The 14377-nt window shown below is 41.1% G+C and overlaps 1 protein-coding gene across 3 annotated transcripts in view; it reads right to left on the bottom strand.

Annotated features, from left to right (window-relative positions):
* Window positions 1-11241, bottom strand: part of RANBP17 (RAN binding protein 17) — a 163416-nt gene extending 152175 nt beyond the window's left edge. For 2 of the 3 annotated variants that reach the window (XM_037396942.1, XM_037396944.1), the window contains exons 1-6: window positions 8510-8551; window positions 7449-7595; window positions 6432-6522; window positions 4980-5146; window positions 1526-1591; window positions 905-1009 (exon numbers count right to left, since the gene is read on the bottom strand). In XM_037396942.1, coding sequence (XP_037252839.1) covers window positions 905-1009; window positions 1526-1591; window positions 4980-5146; window positions 6432-6522; window positions 7449-7595; window positions 8510-8536 — 603 coding nt within the window. In that variant the 5' untranslated portion in view covers window positions 8537-8551. Of the gene's footprint in view, window positions 1-904; window positions 1010-1525; window positions 1592-4979; window positions 5147-6431; window positions 6523-7448; window positions 7596-8509; window positions 8552-11146 lie in introns of those variants that run through there. The other variant, XM_037396943.1, reaches the window with a different exon arrangement.
* Between the last annotated feature and the right edge of the window lie 3136 nt (window positions 11242-14377).

Below are 14377 nucleotides of genomic sequence, written 5' to 3'. Positions count from 1 at the left end.
TAAGAATTATACCTTTAGCCAGAAAGTAACTGCTGCCATTATCTACTGACCCACAGTGATGGCATCTGTGCTTGAATTCTTAGCTTAAATGCATCTGTCCAAATTGCAACACACAATTCAGTAGTTTTTCAGAAAAACTGAATAAACCAGCACTCCCAAATAAGTCAAAGAATAGAAATCAGGCAACATTTAAAAAATAAGCTGCTCTCTAAAGCAAAAAGTTGCTTGATCTTAAGAGAAATAGAAAGGGACCTCATGGTGCCACTTCCACTGTAATGGAAGGTCTTGATCAGCACAAAATGGAAAGGGCAAATTCCAGCTGTGATTTCAGTTCAGCCTGTGTGGTCCTGAGACACCTAACTTAAGAGCACATTGTTCTTCACCACCTCCTGTCAAGGGTCTTGAGAGGCTGAATTACCCCAAAACATTACAGAGAGGATAAAGGAACTAGTGAAGGAGAAAAACACCCTTGGCCAGATTTGACTGTGCTGCAATACCACAAGATAGACAATTTGTCTGTCCTCTTGGTTGCTCCTAAGGGTTCAGTAAATAATTCTTTTAGCAAATACTGAGATGGTAGGCCCAGCAAAACTGAGATTCAATTAAATTAAGAAAAACATCAAAAAAAGACGACAAGCTCAGAATTTGTATTGCTCACCCTTTACGGCAAGATATAAAGAGAGATGGCACAGACAGAAAGATTGAGAGACAGACAGCAAGAGATATATGGAGAGAAGACGACTGGAATTCTTGTCTTTGAACGTGGTTTGGTCACATGAGCTTAACTGGGTGTCACGTAATCCATTTAAGTACACAACTCATCAACTCACAAAATAAGTACTCAAACCGGGACAATTATAATGTTACAATTTAGGTTCAATTATGAAGAGATGAAGAGCCTCACCTCCTTCAAAAGAGAACACGCGAGCATCAGTATGTCCTTTAGAGAGGTGTCACGAAACGAGGTAGCTATTTTACGATGTTTTGCTGAAGGTCTCGAATAATCAACCTAAGAAAAGTTAGGACAGAATAAACAAATGCTCCTTCTTTGCTAAAACTAGATGATAAGTATACCTGGCAGGTTAATTATCTGAGACTAGAAATGAAAGTTATAGTCCGGCACTAAACACAAATCTTGACAGCTTCCTCAAGCGCCTCCTTTTTTTTCCTTTCAGGGTTGTCTCTCTGGATGGAAAGGTCTTAGGCACTTCCCCAGGTTAAGATGCAAGCAAAATAAAATCATTAGCAGAAATAAAATTCACTTTGCTTTGCTAGTTCTAGTGACTGTGATGAGAGAAACTTTACCCTGTATCAGGTATGGTATCTATCTGGTACAGGTAGATTCCCTGCATTAAATTTCTTTTTCCTCTTTATATTTCGGTAGGGAAGAAGGTGTATTAATCCTTTCATGTCTAAGAAATGTTCCTCCAAACATTTTTATGGAGGGCAGAAACATTCAACACACAGCTTTATCAGCAATACATGCATCCCTGGCAGATGGAAAAAAACAACCAAACATGCTTACTAGATTCATTTCCTGAGTCAGTTCTGAGAGAATCATTACTCCTATTATATAATGGTCCACAGTGCCCTACAGAAAAAAACAGACAGCATTGCTCAAACATCATGGCTTGCAGTTAGCGTTTTCCAACATTTCTAGAATCAGATTTCATTCGTATTTTCAAACATTCCTTGAATCAAGAACAACTTTTAGGCCGATATATCCTAAGCCGTTCAGAAGGCTTTCATGCCAAATTCTATCAACACTAATAGAACTAGACCTTCAAACTCCCTAATCAGCTCTGAAAAAAACAAACCTCTTATTGTAAATTTTAAGAATTGTGTGATAACAAAACCACGTCTGAAGATAAGACTCTTAAGTAACCACAGTCTAGAAATTCACTATTAGACACTTCTCACAGGTCTGTTCAGTATTTTCAAGCTGTTAAGGCAAACTGAATGAAATCCAAACCATTAAAAATAATTAAGCCATCATGGATGAAAAAGATCACAGTACATCCTACAAAAAAACCCCCAAAACCTTTTGAAATGCTAACTATAAAAAAACCACACCAATTCTCTTTTCTCCACAGAGGTATACAGTGCACTAGTTTGAACTGAATGATACAGTCAGTCTCTGAGATCTTGTGTCTAAAAAGCGAGGCAGTAGCATCTGATGGTGCGATCTGATCATCAATACTTAAGTTCTTGGAATGTTTTGAAATTTAGATACAATGCAGAATTTTGCATTTATTTAATAAAATTTAGCTGTCTTCACTGAGCTACTACAAAGCATTTATAGAAAAATTAAATCTGCTTTTTAAAAAACAATTAAAATCAACCGCAGTTAGGCCTTGCCATTGAGTCAGGGGGAAGCTAGCTCTACTTTCACAGCTGCAGTCTGCAGCCTCAGCTCCCCTGGTACCCAAAAAGCAATGTCATCCCTATCAAAATTTTCCTGGTATTTGTCACAATCACACTGATTTTTGCAACTCTGAAGATCACCCGACGTTCCACTAACGAAGAATCTGGCAACTTACCAAGGGGCCTAACTTTTCGCTGTTGTGTATTTTTTATTACCATTTGCCAAAGCAAATCAGAAGAGGAAATTTCAGAGAATTCTCAGGCAACATTTGTATTGCTGCCCTATCTGCATGCAGTAAGATTAAACATCCTATACTGTAATATGAACACAACTTTCTTTTACATTTCAAATTCTTAGTATAGTCTATATGAATGTTCCTTAGATTGCACAAACCTGCAAAAATGGAAAAAGCAACCTCCCCTTTTCCACAGGTGTGAAAAGCTGCGTGGTGAATTATGAAGGAGTTGGGAACTGAACTGCAGACCCAGCCGCTAATCCCTTTTGCTATATTAAATCACATTCAAATTTACACTGAATGAACTTCAATCTGGAATGCTAATGCATATGTATTTGAAACTACCATATGCTAATTATTAACATATATTAGTATTGCTTAGGGATTATTTTTTCAATTTTTATCTAAAATTTAATTCACTAGTAGATCTATGGCTTAATTTTCTTTTCTACAGGAATTCTTAATTTAACTAAAGAAATCTCTTAAGAAGCTAAATTTTGTATTTAAATCTCTATTTTTAATGAGCTACACACTGAAGAGTCACACTGCAATCATTTTAATAATAAATGTAAAATCCAATTACAGTACATTCATAAAAATAACTGCAAAACGATGGAGAAGTATACTTGAGTTTCTTTTTAATAAACAGAATATTGCAACTTATCTTTTATTAGACATTCCCAATGTAACTCAAAAAGTACATTAACTTGAACAGTGTTATAAACAAAGTAAGACTGAAAAACAAATGAGAAACTCACTGGCAAGCAACATAAACTATTAACTTCACGTTTTCTTGCTGAGTTGCCAGGATCACCACACATACTGGATCATTTTGCAAGTAAATCTCCGAATAGTTTAAATTTTCTGATTATTTTTTCTCAAAATAAGTACCAGGCTTTACGTTCACAGGGACACTCAGAAAGAGTGTATTAACTTTTAAAGCAGATTAGCCATCTCCTAGAAAACTTACTAAGAACCATTTTATACATGTTAAATGTATGAAATAACCAAATCTGGCTAATAACCCATGACATCCAATCAATTTCTCCAAACTTAATTTGCAGAAGATGCTGTATATCCTGTATCTTTAGGCACTGTGCCTGATGGTACTTATTCTAGATGCGACATGTAAATTTGCATAGTGAACAGTCCACAGCAAAAGATTGCACTCTGACATTAGGAGAAATTACTTCCAATTTTCAAATACTGTATACCAAGATCACCTCTCTATCCTGTAATGCACCTTCTTTGTACCAGTGACCAATGCAGTGGGGGAACAGTAAATAATGTGGAAGGAAGTGTAAAACAAGAACGTTTCTGCCTCATCGAATTACTTGAGAGGGAAGATGAGTGATCTTTCATCCCAAACTCCCCCATGGTCCTACCTAGAATGCGTAATTCCTTTGATATGTTAAATAACATACATTTATTACCTGTCTCCCTGTATTGTACAGCATAAACCTAGGATAGAATGTTTTGGGGGTTTTATTCTACTCCTCTTTACACGTATAAGTGAACATACATACATACATGCATGCATGCAGGTATCTAAGTACCCATGCACACGTATGAATCATCAGCTTCTCAAAAGTCAAAAAAGAGTGGGGCAAACAAGGACCACAACCATATAACATATATATATAGTGTCTTGCAATTCTGTGTACCACAGTTCTATCTTTATTTTATCTAACTTTATCTGAAACTTTATCGGAAGTTTCATTAGTAACTTCAGAAGCCAGGTTATCTAGTGATTTTTGCTAAAAATTTAAGTGCTGGTGGAGTCCCACCGATTACACTGAAAAGCAATAATGTAAGACTGTAACAGTGAACATTCCAACAAATAATTTGTAAAGGTATCTTTTTGATCAACTCTCCATGACAGCCACTTGAAAAAAATACATTTGAACTAGTTCCACACAATTTTAGCAGTGGCTATTACAAATAGCACAATCAGATTAATTCTTTATAACATTTGACAGTCTCACTCTTCAGATGGTGCACTACCAGTGTTTCTAACCACATAACTGGAGCTAATATTATTAGAAATCTAACTCCACATCAGTTCAAAAAAATTAAGGCAGTAAATAGAAAACAGTGGCTATGTTTTACAACCATAGAGAAACAGTGCTTTGGAAAAAGAAAACCAACAAAAAGACGTGACAGCGCTATGAATGCTGTGAGGCATCCAAACCCACAGTCTCACACAAGTATCAAACCCACCCTGGTTCTTCACTGTAAGGTGATCTTCCATTTTAGGCAATGCTCTTCACACTTTTTCCACCCAAGTGTATAAAAACTAACTGACATTAACATGCCGATCACTAAAAATGAAGAGGTCCCAACAGAAAAAAATGACAGAAGTGAACAATTGTTTCCTACCTGCAAAAATTTTTTTACATCAGCAATAATGTCTCTGAAGATGAGCTGATCTTTCAGTACCTCAAACCATCCTAATTTTGTAATTCTAGCAATGACTTGAACAAGAGCTTGGATGACAAAAGGAGCCAGTTTGGGTTGAGATGCTACATAGTTGAGAATGTAATTTCCTGTAAAGAGGCATTTTAAAATAAGCAACACAAGTCTTCTGTAAAGAAAATTAATTAAATGGTTCTAATAGAAACTTAAGGCATGGATTTTTTAAAAACTCTATATTCTTATCATTATAATGTACAATAACTCTAAGTTACATTAAATCATTAAATACAGCTAAACATTCAGTAGCACAAAGCATGTTACAGACATGATCATTACTCTAGGACACACATGACAACAGTTTGTGAATTCAGAGAACTGGCAGGTAAAACAAGAGTAATGTTCAATTATGGTCCTGTACACTGGGCACTGATTATTTCACTGTAGCAGCAGTTTTCATAGCCAACTTAAGATCCACAGAAGTTTTTTCATACAAAAGACCCTACTGAACGTTCTCAATTCAGTCTAGAACATCGCCTTGAGTAACTCATACTGCAGCTGCACAAATTCCTCTCTAACTAGAAGGAAGTTAACCCGTTTCAAAAGCTGTTTAAATGTATAATATTATTTATTCGTTTTATCATTTAATCATTTAATATTTATTTATTTAATATTTATATTTATTTATAATTTATTATTTATAAATAATAATTATTTGATATCTATTATTAATATTATATTGATTAGTTGATTTTTACCTAAAAAAGCATTGAAATCTTATCAGAAGCAGATCCTCAGCCGTGTATTCAGAGTACTACTATCCACAGACCTGACAGAACAGTGCAGATTTTCTAAAAACCTAAATCAAATTATATTCTCCTTGTGCAAAGCCTTTCATTGAAAGTTAACACTTATACTATACATTGAAACTTAAAGTGCTTACTCTTACAAGATATACCGCAAGTAAGAACCTGCCCTGGCATGACTTTCACAGATGTTAAGAGCTGGTCATGAGCAATGTTACATCTAAATGACGGGCGGGTGTAGTAGCAGTATCTGCAACTTTCATTCTTTACAAACACGTACTACATCTCTTTAGCATCTTGTGGGAGAAATACAAAGTCTATCTTGAAAAAATTAGTGGTTTTTTTTAAATATGAAGTAGTCTGAGCTAACATCTTTATTTATTTTAATTTAAAAACCAGGAAATGCTATTTGTGAGCTAACACCAGAGAAATGAGGAAAGATCTCACTATCACTTTTATGTTCACTCTCACAATTACTACCTTATGAATAACAGGCTTTGTAAATGGAAAGAACTAGAGAAAAAAACAGAATATCCACTGAATGATTAGTGTGTTAACATGAAGTTTTATACCCAACTAATATAATAAAATTTTAACCACAGATGGTACTTACGAATATCAATTCTTTGTTCGATAGGTAAAGGAGATGCCCTGCCTACAAGCTTAGACAGGCATGTTGCTGCTAGAAGCTGAGCATAGGATGTCTACAAAAAAACATCAAAAGACATTATTCAAAAACAGGCAGGGGAAATAATTCAAAACCTGATAAATGATCAATAAACCAGACTGGTTATCAGGTTTTGGTTATGTTTGTTAAGTATACCAAAAAGTTGTAAAAGATGTATTTTAATAACAACTTTGTTTCACCACAAACATAAATTACAAAACACTAATAAAAAGTGAAAACCTAGAACTATCATCCCTTTTCATGGAAAGCATTCATCTCAAAGTAATTTCACTATTCAGTGCAGTTCTTCAGTTTTGAAACCTATTTTAAATCACTTTTACCATGGGTGTAGCCCTGGATTAAAGATATTTTTTCATGTGTTTCCTCTTTTTCTTTCTCTTTTTGCATTATTTGAAAAACACAGCAAGAAGTATGCTACACTCAGCTTGGACCATCAAGTGAGAATCAACTCCCCTATCACTTTATCCAGAGTTCAGCGTGACATCAAACACCAAAAATGAAACTGACTAATGATAAAAGAATGGTTTAAACTAACAAACAGATAAACAGTTTAGGGAAATTTTTTTAATATTTTTTCATTTTAGCTAATAGCCAGAAACAAGAACAAAGTGATGTTCAAACATCACATTATACCACATTGTGTCCCAACACTGCTCTACAGTTGACACAATCCCTGATCACAATCATTCTGAAAGTACCAAAGGCTAAGATGCTTTCTCTTTTTGTCCCTGACATCTCCAATGCAAGGTATTGTCACTCATACAAAGGCCACCCCCAAATGAAAAAACTTCTAGAATCGTTTACGAAACAGAGTACGTACGAAAAAGAGAAAAGTATTTTGCCTTTATTGTACTGACACAGTAATGCCCACGACTGAGAAACCTATGTGAGTTTCCACAAGCATAATGACATTTATGGATAACACATCTTTCAGATACTTACTGTTCCTTGTTCCAGTAGAAGCTGGCATTGGCTAAGACATTCTGGGCTATCAATAAGTTCCAAAAGTACCTTCTCAGCTTGCATTCGTTGTGCTAGATCAGTTCCTTCATATAGGTGGTTACATAGTACTTCCAGTTCTGCCAGACTCTGTTAGGAAGAACACAAGTGAAACTTCCATGAAGACTTTTCAACCACATCAGACCTCTTCAAGTGTTTATAAGCCTAGAAACTACACCAGTAACATGAACTGCTACCTATGCTAAGTTTTCCAGTTGATTCACATTTAAATTACCGAAACCCAGGAAGCTTTCTATGACAAGAAGACAAAAATAACTCTGAAAATTGAGTTTCCATTTCTCATTCTCTCAGCTACCAAAGTATTTTTTAATATGGTTCAATCCCTCTGTTTTTCTGAGTCTTCAGATGAGAAGTCCATGGCTTTTCCAAGGAGAGATGAAGAGACAGAGAACAGTGAATAGTTTGAGCTACGTTGCTTGGAAAACTACAGGCGAATTTCATTTTAAAAGCTGCAATTACTCATCAAATTACTATACCTGGAAAAAATTAGCATTGCCTATATCTGTTGATACAAATATCAGCAAAAGATGGGACAATTCAGAGGCTACTGTAGCAACAGAAGAGCTAAAATTCCTCTCTACTTAGAAGCTGAAAAAGTTCTGTTTGGTAAAGGTGTGTGTGTGAAATATCTCTCTCCCATGCTAGGGACATGATTTATATCTACTAGTCACTGTCTCACAGGAGAGATTAACCCTTTAAGCGTATTTCAAAATCATTACACAAACAGAAGTTTTAGAATCCATCAGGTTTCCAAAGCCACCTTATCATTAAAAAAACCAAAAAAGACCACACATGGTCTTTTCACCATTTTTGTTGTTGTTATGCATGTGAAATCCCTGGCTTTGATCAGTTTTTTCTGAATTTCAGTAATGACAACATTTTAAGAGTCCCTGATCTTCAGTCCAAAAGTAGCCATGTACTTGTTCTTTTGAAGGAATGTTAAGAAATAGCACATTTGCTTCTGGAATAAGCAGATCAAATACCTCAAAGGCTGAGCCCAACAGAGACATCCTTTGTTTCTGTTCTTCCCCCGCTATGGTTAGAGAGAGTGGAGGAAAAATAAGGAACAGGTAACAACCCCAGCAACACAATTTTAAATGAAGCAAGATCCATGCAAATTAAAGTGAAAATTAAGATGCATAAATGCAAGCAGCATACACATTAGGGAAAATGTAATACTGCACACAGTTGGGGTAAAACATGGGAATAAGGACATCTAGCAAAGATAGTTTTCAGATGGAAATTGCAATGCGTGTTTCCCTAACGGAACAATTCCAATACCATCTGAGAAGCATGAACCAAATTGTCACATCATAACCAGCAAAAGTTGAAGACTCTCCTATATCTGATCTGAAAATTGACTTTCAAGTCTGGACAAACTTGGCAGTAAGTTAGAGAAAGTCCAGAATGCAACTGGGATATCAACCCTGTCACTAAGGTTGAAATCACCTGTCTGCTAACTGGCATTTAATTAGGAAACCATTTATAAGCTGGCTAAGCAATAATTTATACACAAAGTGGATTTACGAAGAATTAATAGTGGATTTCAAGAATTTCTGCACTTCTAATGCACTGTATTAATATATTAAGGTTACACTGAAATTTAGGCTAAGAATCAGAACTAATTCCTTGTTTACAAGTTAAAACTGTGAAGCATTTTACCTGAAGGACAATGAGGGAATTTTTAAAGCAAGCCTGAACGAGAACTAGGTAACAACCCTCAGAGACAAGCTGGTTTATCAGATATTGAGACTGATGACCTGCAGCACTTTGAAATGCTTTATCTGGACACGTTTGGTCTCAGGAGAACGTTATGACAAATCTTCTTATTGGTGGGTTGGAGGTACGGCCAGAAATTGCTCAGAATTCTCAGGCTGCCAAGGACATTGTTAGATGCTCTCTGGGTTGTATTTTATGCGTAGTATTGAGGAAACATGCTGATTTTCCTTGATTCTGATCATGAAACCAAAAAATGCAACTTGAAATCAGCAAATACAACCACGTGGATGACAGCAACTCAGCTGAGCAACAGATATTATTTAACCTTATCAAGAAAAAAATACTCATAGAAACCAATGAGAAGTGAAAAATTGGCTCTCTATATTAAATATACACTTCCTTCAAGAAAACAGCCGACTGCCACAATCCCTTTTTTATAGCAGGGCAGAACACGTGAAACTGATGCCTTTGGATACCTCCTTTACTCAAACCCTTATCAACAGCTGAAAGGTGATGCCTAAGAAAACAAGTATTGTGTCAGTGAAGAGGATCTAGCAGTTAGATGCTGGCTGCTTTAAGTGAGTCAGGAGTGGAAACAGACTTGTATAAAAAGCTGCATTTTCGGTCACAAAGTGTAACTTTTTCCAAGAAACAGAATGGCATCCTAATGAAAACGGTTAGATACAGTGAATTTTTCCCCCCCTGCTTGTCACACTTTCGTAATAGTCAAGATTAAGTTAAACGAAGTTCTCCAGATCCTTCTGGTCCCACCTCTCCAGCTCTCCGAAGACGGCGGCAGCTCCTACCAGGCTGTGAAAGGACCAAGGGCCAGAAGTGCTGGGGCCAGCCCCGGCGCAGCCCACCGGGCAGGCGGCCAAGGAGCCCAGCACACTGGCAGGCAACCAGGTAGGTTCCTGATCAAAGTTTTGCTGACACCGACAAATTCCCACAGACATTTTGATTTTAATCAGCATTTTCTGACTGAAAACATTCTATTAATAAAGTTCCAGCTCTACGCGAGAGCAACAGGACAGGCATCACTGCTGAAACACCAGTGTTTAAAAAAGAAAAAAAGAAGGAAAAAGAAACATAGGGATTTGGGTACGAGGTGTTAACAAAAGGTATCTTAGTGGTCCTTTCATGTACTATGCCTGGCACCCACGTATTTAAATAAACGCCTAAAATGGCTTCTCTCACGCTGCCCGGGCTCGCTGCCTGCCATCCCGCCGCCGGCGAGGGGCTCGGGCCGGACGCCCCGCCGAGGGTCCCGCCGCCCCGCGCCCGCCGCCCGCTGCCGCTCCCTCGGCCACGGCCCGCGGAGGGGCTGCCCGGGCCGCGGCGGCGCCCTCAGGAAGCAGCGGCCGCAGGCGAGCAGGTGCGGCTACCTCAGGCAGGCGGGCTGCAGCCGCACAGCGAGCGGGTCCCGAGCAAACTCCAGGGCGAGACACAGACCCACCCACCGCCACCTCCGGCCGGCCCCGCCGCCCCCAGCGCCACACCGGCCCGCACCCCGCCCACACTGGGACATTTACAGCTCCAGCCGCCCCCCACCAGCCCCGCCAGCCTCCCGCGCCCCCAGCCCACCCGCGACCGCGACCTCGCCTAAGCGCCCCGACGGGCTCCGGCTCACCCCAGCACGGCCCGCAGCTGCCCGGGCAGCGCCCGCCTCTCCGCCGGGGCGAGCTCCGCACCGCCCGGTCCCCTGCACCCCCCGGCCGCAGCCGCCCCGCTCGTCCCCCACGTCTCCTCCACGCCTCCCCAGCACGTCCCTGTGCCCCCCCCGAGCCCCCGGCCCTCCGCCGCGCCGACAGGCCCCCCCGCGGCCGCGGCCCCGCACGGCCCGCCGCGGCCCCCCCGGCCCCCGCCGCTGCCCCCTGCCATGCCGCGCCGGCCGCACTGACCTGGACGCGCAGCGCCATCTTCCCGAGCGGCGCGGGGCGCGGGCCGCAGGGAGGGGCGGCGGGCCCCGGCAGGGCTAGGGGGCAGTGCCGAGCCGCGCCGGGCCGGCCGGGGGCGAGGGGCGGGGGGGCGGGGCCGGCGGCGCGCGGGCAGGGGCTGCCTGGCGCGAGGGGGGCGCGGCACCGACCCCACCGGGGCCAACAGGCGCCGCGCGCGGGAGGCGCCATTTTGTCCGAGCAGCGGCCGCGGGGCCGCCAGGCGCTCCTGGCGCTCCGGGGCGGCAGCCGTGCGAAGGCGACTGCCCTGACTGGAAGGGCCGTGATTGTCGCTGGGTACCGCGTTCAGGTGCTGCTGTAAGGCTGCATTTGGCTCTGCGCAGGGCAGGTTTAGACACCGTTTCCCAAGAATTTACTCCCAGGTTGTGACAGCACCAGAGAAAGGAGAGCTTCCCTCAGTGAACGTCAGAGCTTCATATCACACAGTCCACGAGAGGTTTTAAGAATACTCCCAGTTTCACAGCCAGCAGTTCACAAGTTGCATGGATGTAATTCAATGTACCGTTAATTTCCTACGTTTATAAATCAACAGCCAATAAGCATGAGCCAAGCCACCATGGCACTGCTCTATCTGTGCTTCTTGAAAGGTCCAAACCAAAGCCTGTGGTGCTGAGGCGGTTGTTGGGGCAGCACCAAAGGGTGGTGCATTCCCTGTCACTAGGTTGAGTGGTTGTTTTCCTAAAAGGTGACACTGTTGGTACCTGAACGGCTGCCTTTGGCAGGAGTTGGTGAGGTGGTGTGGTGTGGGTTACCGAGCCTGGCACAGACTGCATGCGCGTTCACTTTTGCATCATAAGCAATCGGACAGCAACAAGCTTTTGTCACTAATGAAGAAACCTAGGAAAGGCCCAAAGAAAGAGAAGCATTTCTGTATTCCTTGACCTGCTAAAGGTGAGCAGTGGTTCTATACAGCATGGAGCCGGACAGCTCTCCACAAGACGCTTCTGGAGTCAGTGGCATGGGCAGGCAGGAGGATTAAGTAACGATAAAGTGTCATGGAAAAGAGTCAGTGAGGACTGCTGCTATAGCCAGCTGACAGCATTTATGAGTATTGCACCCAAAAAGCTTGACGTTTTTGTTGAGCACAGTGCTGTTTGATGTTTTAACACAGCAGGAAGAATTTTTGCCTTGACCTTCCCAGCTCTGAACACCACAGTGGTCAAAAGTCCGTGTTGTTTTTTGTGCTGGTTAACAGATGATGCAGGGCCTGAGCTGTTTGTGTAAGATTATTCATGTTTCCCTGCTGTTCCATGGCCCACATTGGCCAAAAGAGGCCCAGACTGGTAGAATTCCTCTGGAAATGGGAGCTGCTTTAGACCTGGAATGCAAAAGTGAATTGGATGTATTCCTAGCTGAATTTGCCTTCTAGCAGCGAAGTCAAGAAACAGTTATGACAATCTAATTGGGGCAGGAAGAGTAATTTCTTTGTACATGAACTATCATAGTTGAATGATGGTACCATCACTGAACCATACACTTTTGTACAAAGTACCTTCAGTAATTATTGGAGAATGAAGCAAAATCAAAATGGATGATGGTTTCAAATGGAGTCTCTTATTTTGCCCTCACAACTGACTTTGGTGGCTGGCACTTCCAAAAGTCAAAGGGATTGTTTTTGAAAAGCTGGCTCAAATTACCCAGTCCCCTAATGACTGCCTCAGTCCTGGAATATGCCTTAACCCAAGTTTTCATCTTTTACCCTGTGAAGATACAGAATCGTTTATCTATAGCCATAGTCTAAAAGAAAGGGAAAGTCACAAAACATACCAGGAGAAGAATAAAAGGACTGGTGATACACAGAAGAAAAAAAACAGAAAGGATTTAAAAGGAGACCAGAGGGGCAGATCAAAACAAGAATTCCTGGGATTGAGGAATAGGGAATGAAATGGTGACTTGGGGTGAGGAAAGTCAGCCATAAATTATAGTGTAGAAAAATTGGGAAACTCTCTGATGCAGTACAATTACACACTGTCCAAAGAGCCAGAAGCAGCTTGCCAGTACAGGTTGAAAAGGTAAAAGGAAGCTTTTGCATATCCTTCAGAGACCTTGACCATGTGAGCAGAGCCTAGGCTGTGCCACTAAGCTATGCAAAGACATGCAGAAATTAGGTTAGTAAGTTAAATAGTTCAAAAGCTGAACATAACCTGCGGACAGCATATGTATCTTAAGTCTGAGTGAGAGCTTGTGGCTTCTGCAGCCGTGAGCCGTTTCCAGCTTGTCTGGAGCGAGTGTGGTTCTTCTTAGCCAGAAACACCTGTTGCCCTCCAGCCTGGGCCTCCTTTCTGTGCTGATGAATGAGCACGGAGAAGTTGAAAGCACAAAGCTGGTACCATGAGGTAGGCCAGGAAGACTTGCTCAGTTGCGTGCTTAGCTGCATAGTGCAGCCGCATGACTATTTGTTATTTAATCATCGGTTGAATCATTTTAATCTCTGAGACACAGGCAATTGCATTTCTGTATCTGATTTCTGTCAACTATAGCCTGATTATTTTAAGGGGGACCCCCCCCACTGTCTAGCTAAAGAATTAATGGATTCCTAGACTAATACCTGACATAACTCCTGAGATTTAACAAGGCAAGTAAGAATGTTAGATTGTGAAACTACCCCAGACTATGTCAGAGTCCTAGCCCAATGGACAAATCTGCATTAAGGAGTGTAATTGATTTAACAACTTTTATACAATTCCTTTGTCTTTACGTGGGACGGGGAAATGACACAGTGAAGATGCTTGTGTGACAGGCATTGACAGGAGGAAGTTGTACCGTGAAATTCACCCTCGCTTCCATGGAAGATAACAACAAAATTCTTGCTGTGTTCAGTGGAAGCTGAATTAAAGAAGGGTTTTAGGTCTGGCTCACGAGTGTTAGTACACAGCTTCCAGCTCAAGTCTGCCTCATTTTCTGCTAGGTGGAATAGAACCAACTTCCTGAATTTGCTGTTACTTTGGATTATGTGAATAGATCTGTGGCTACAGGCAGTGCATTCACAATTAGATCCATTCATTTGCCACACTGCTTAGAGGGCCGAATCTTCTCTATGCTTTTTTAATTTGTGACTTGATTAAAGCATATAAATAAAGCCAGCCAGTTCTTCCCCACCCCCGAAAGAACTAGCAAATGTTCAGAGTGTCAGTGTTCCTTCTTTTTTTTGCATCAGGCAGGGAGTTTTCCTAAAAT

Source organism: Falco rusticolus, chromosome 8 (assembly GCF_015220075.1).
Source record: "Falco rusticolus isolate bFalRus1 chromosome 8, bFalRus1.pri, whole genome shotgun sequence".
In the NCBI taxonomy this organism is placed as follows: domain Eukaryota; kingdom Metazoa; phylum Chordata; class Aves; order Falconiformes; family Falconidae; genus Falco; species Falco rusticolus.
Note: the sequence above shows the minus strand (reverse complement) of the source record. Positions and strands in the feature narration are given on the sequence as shown.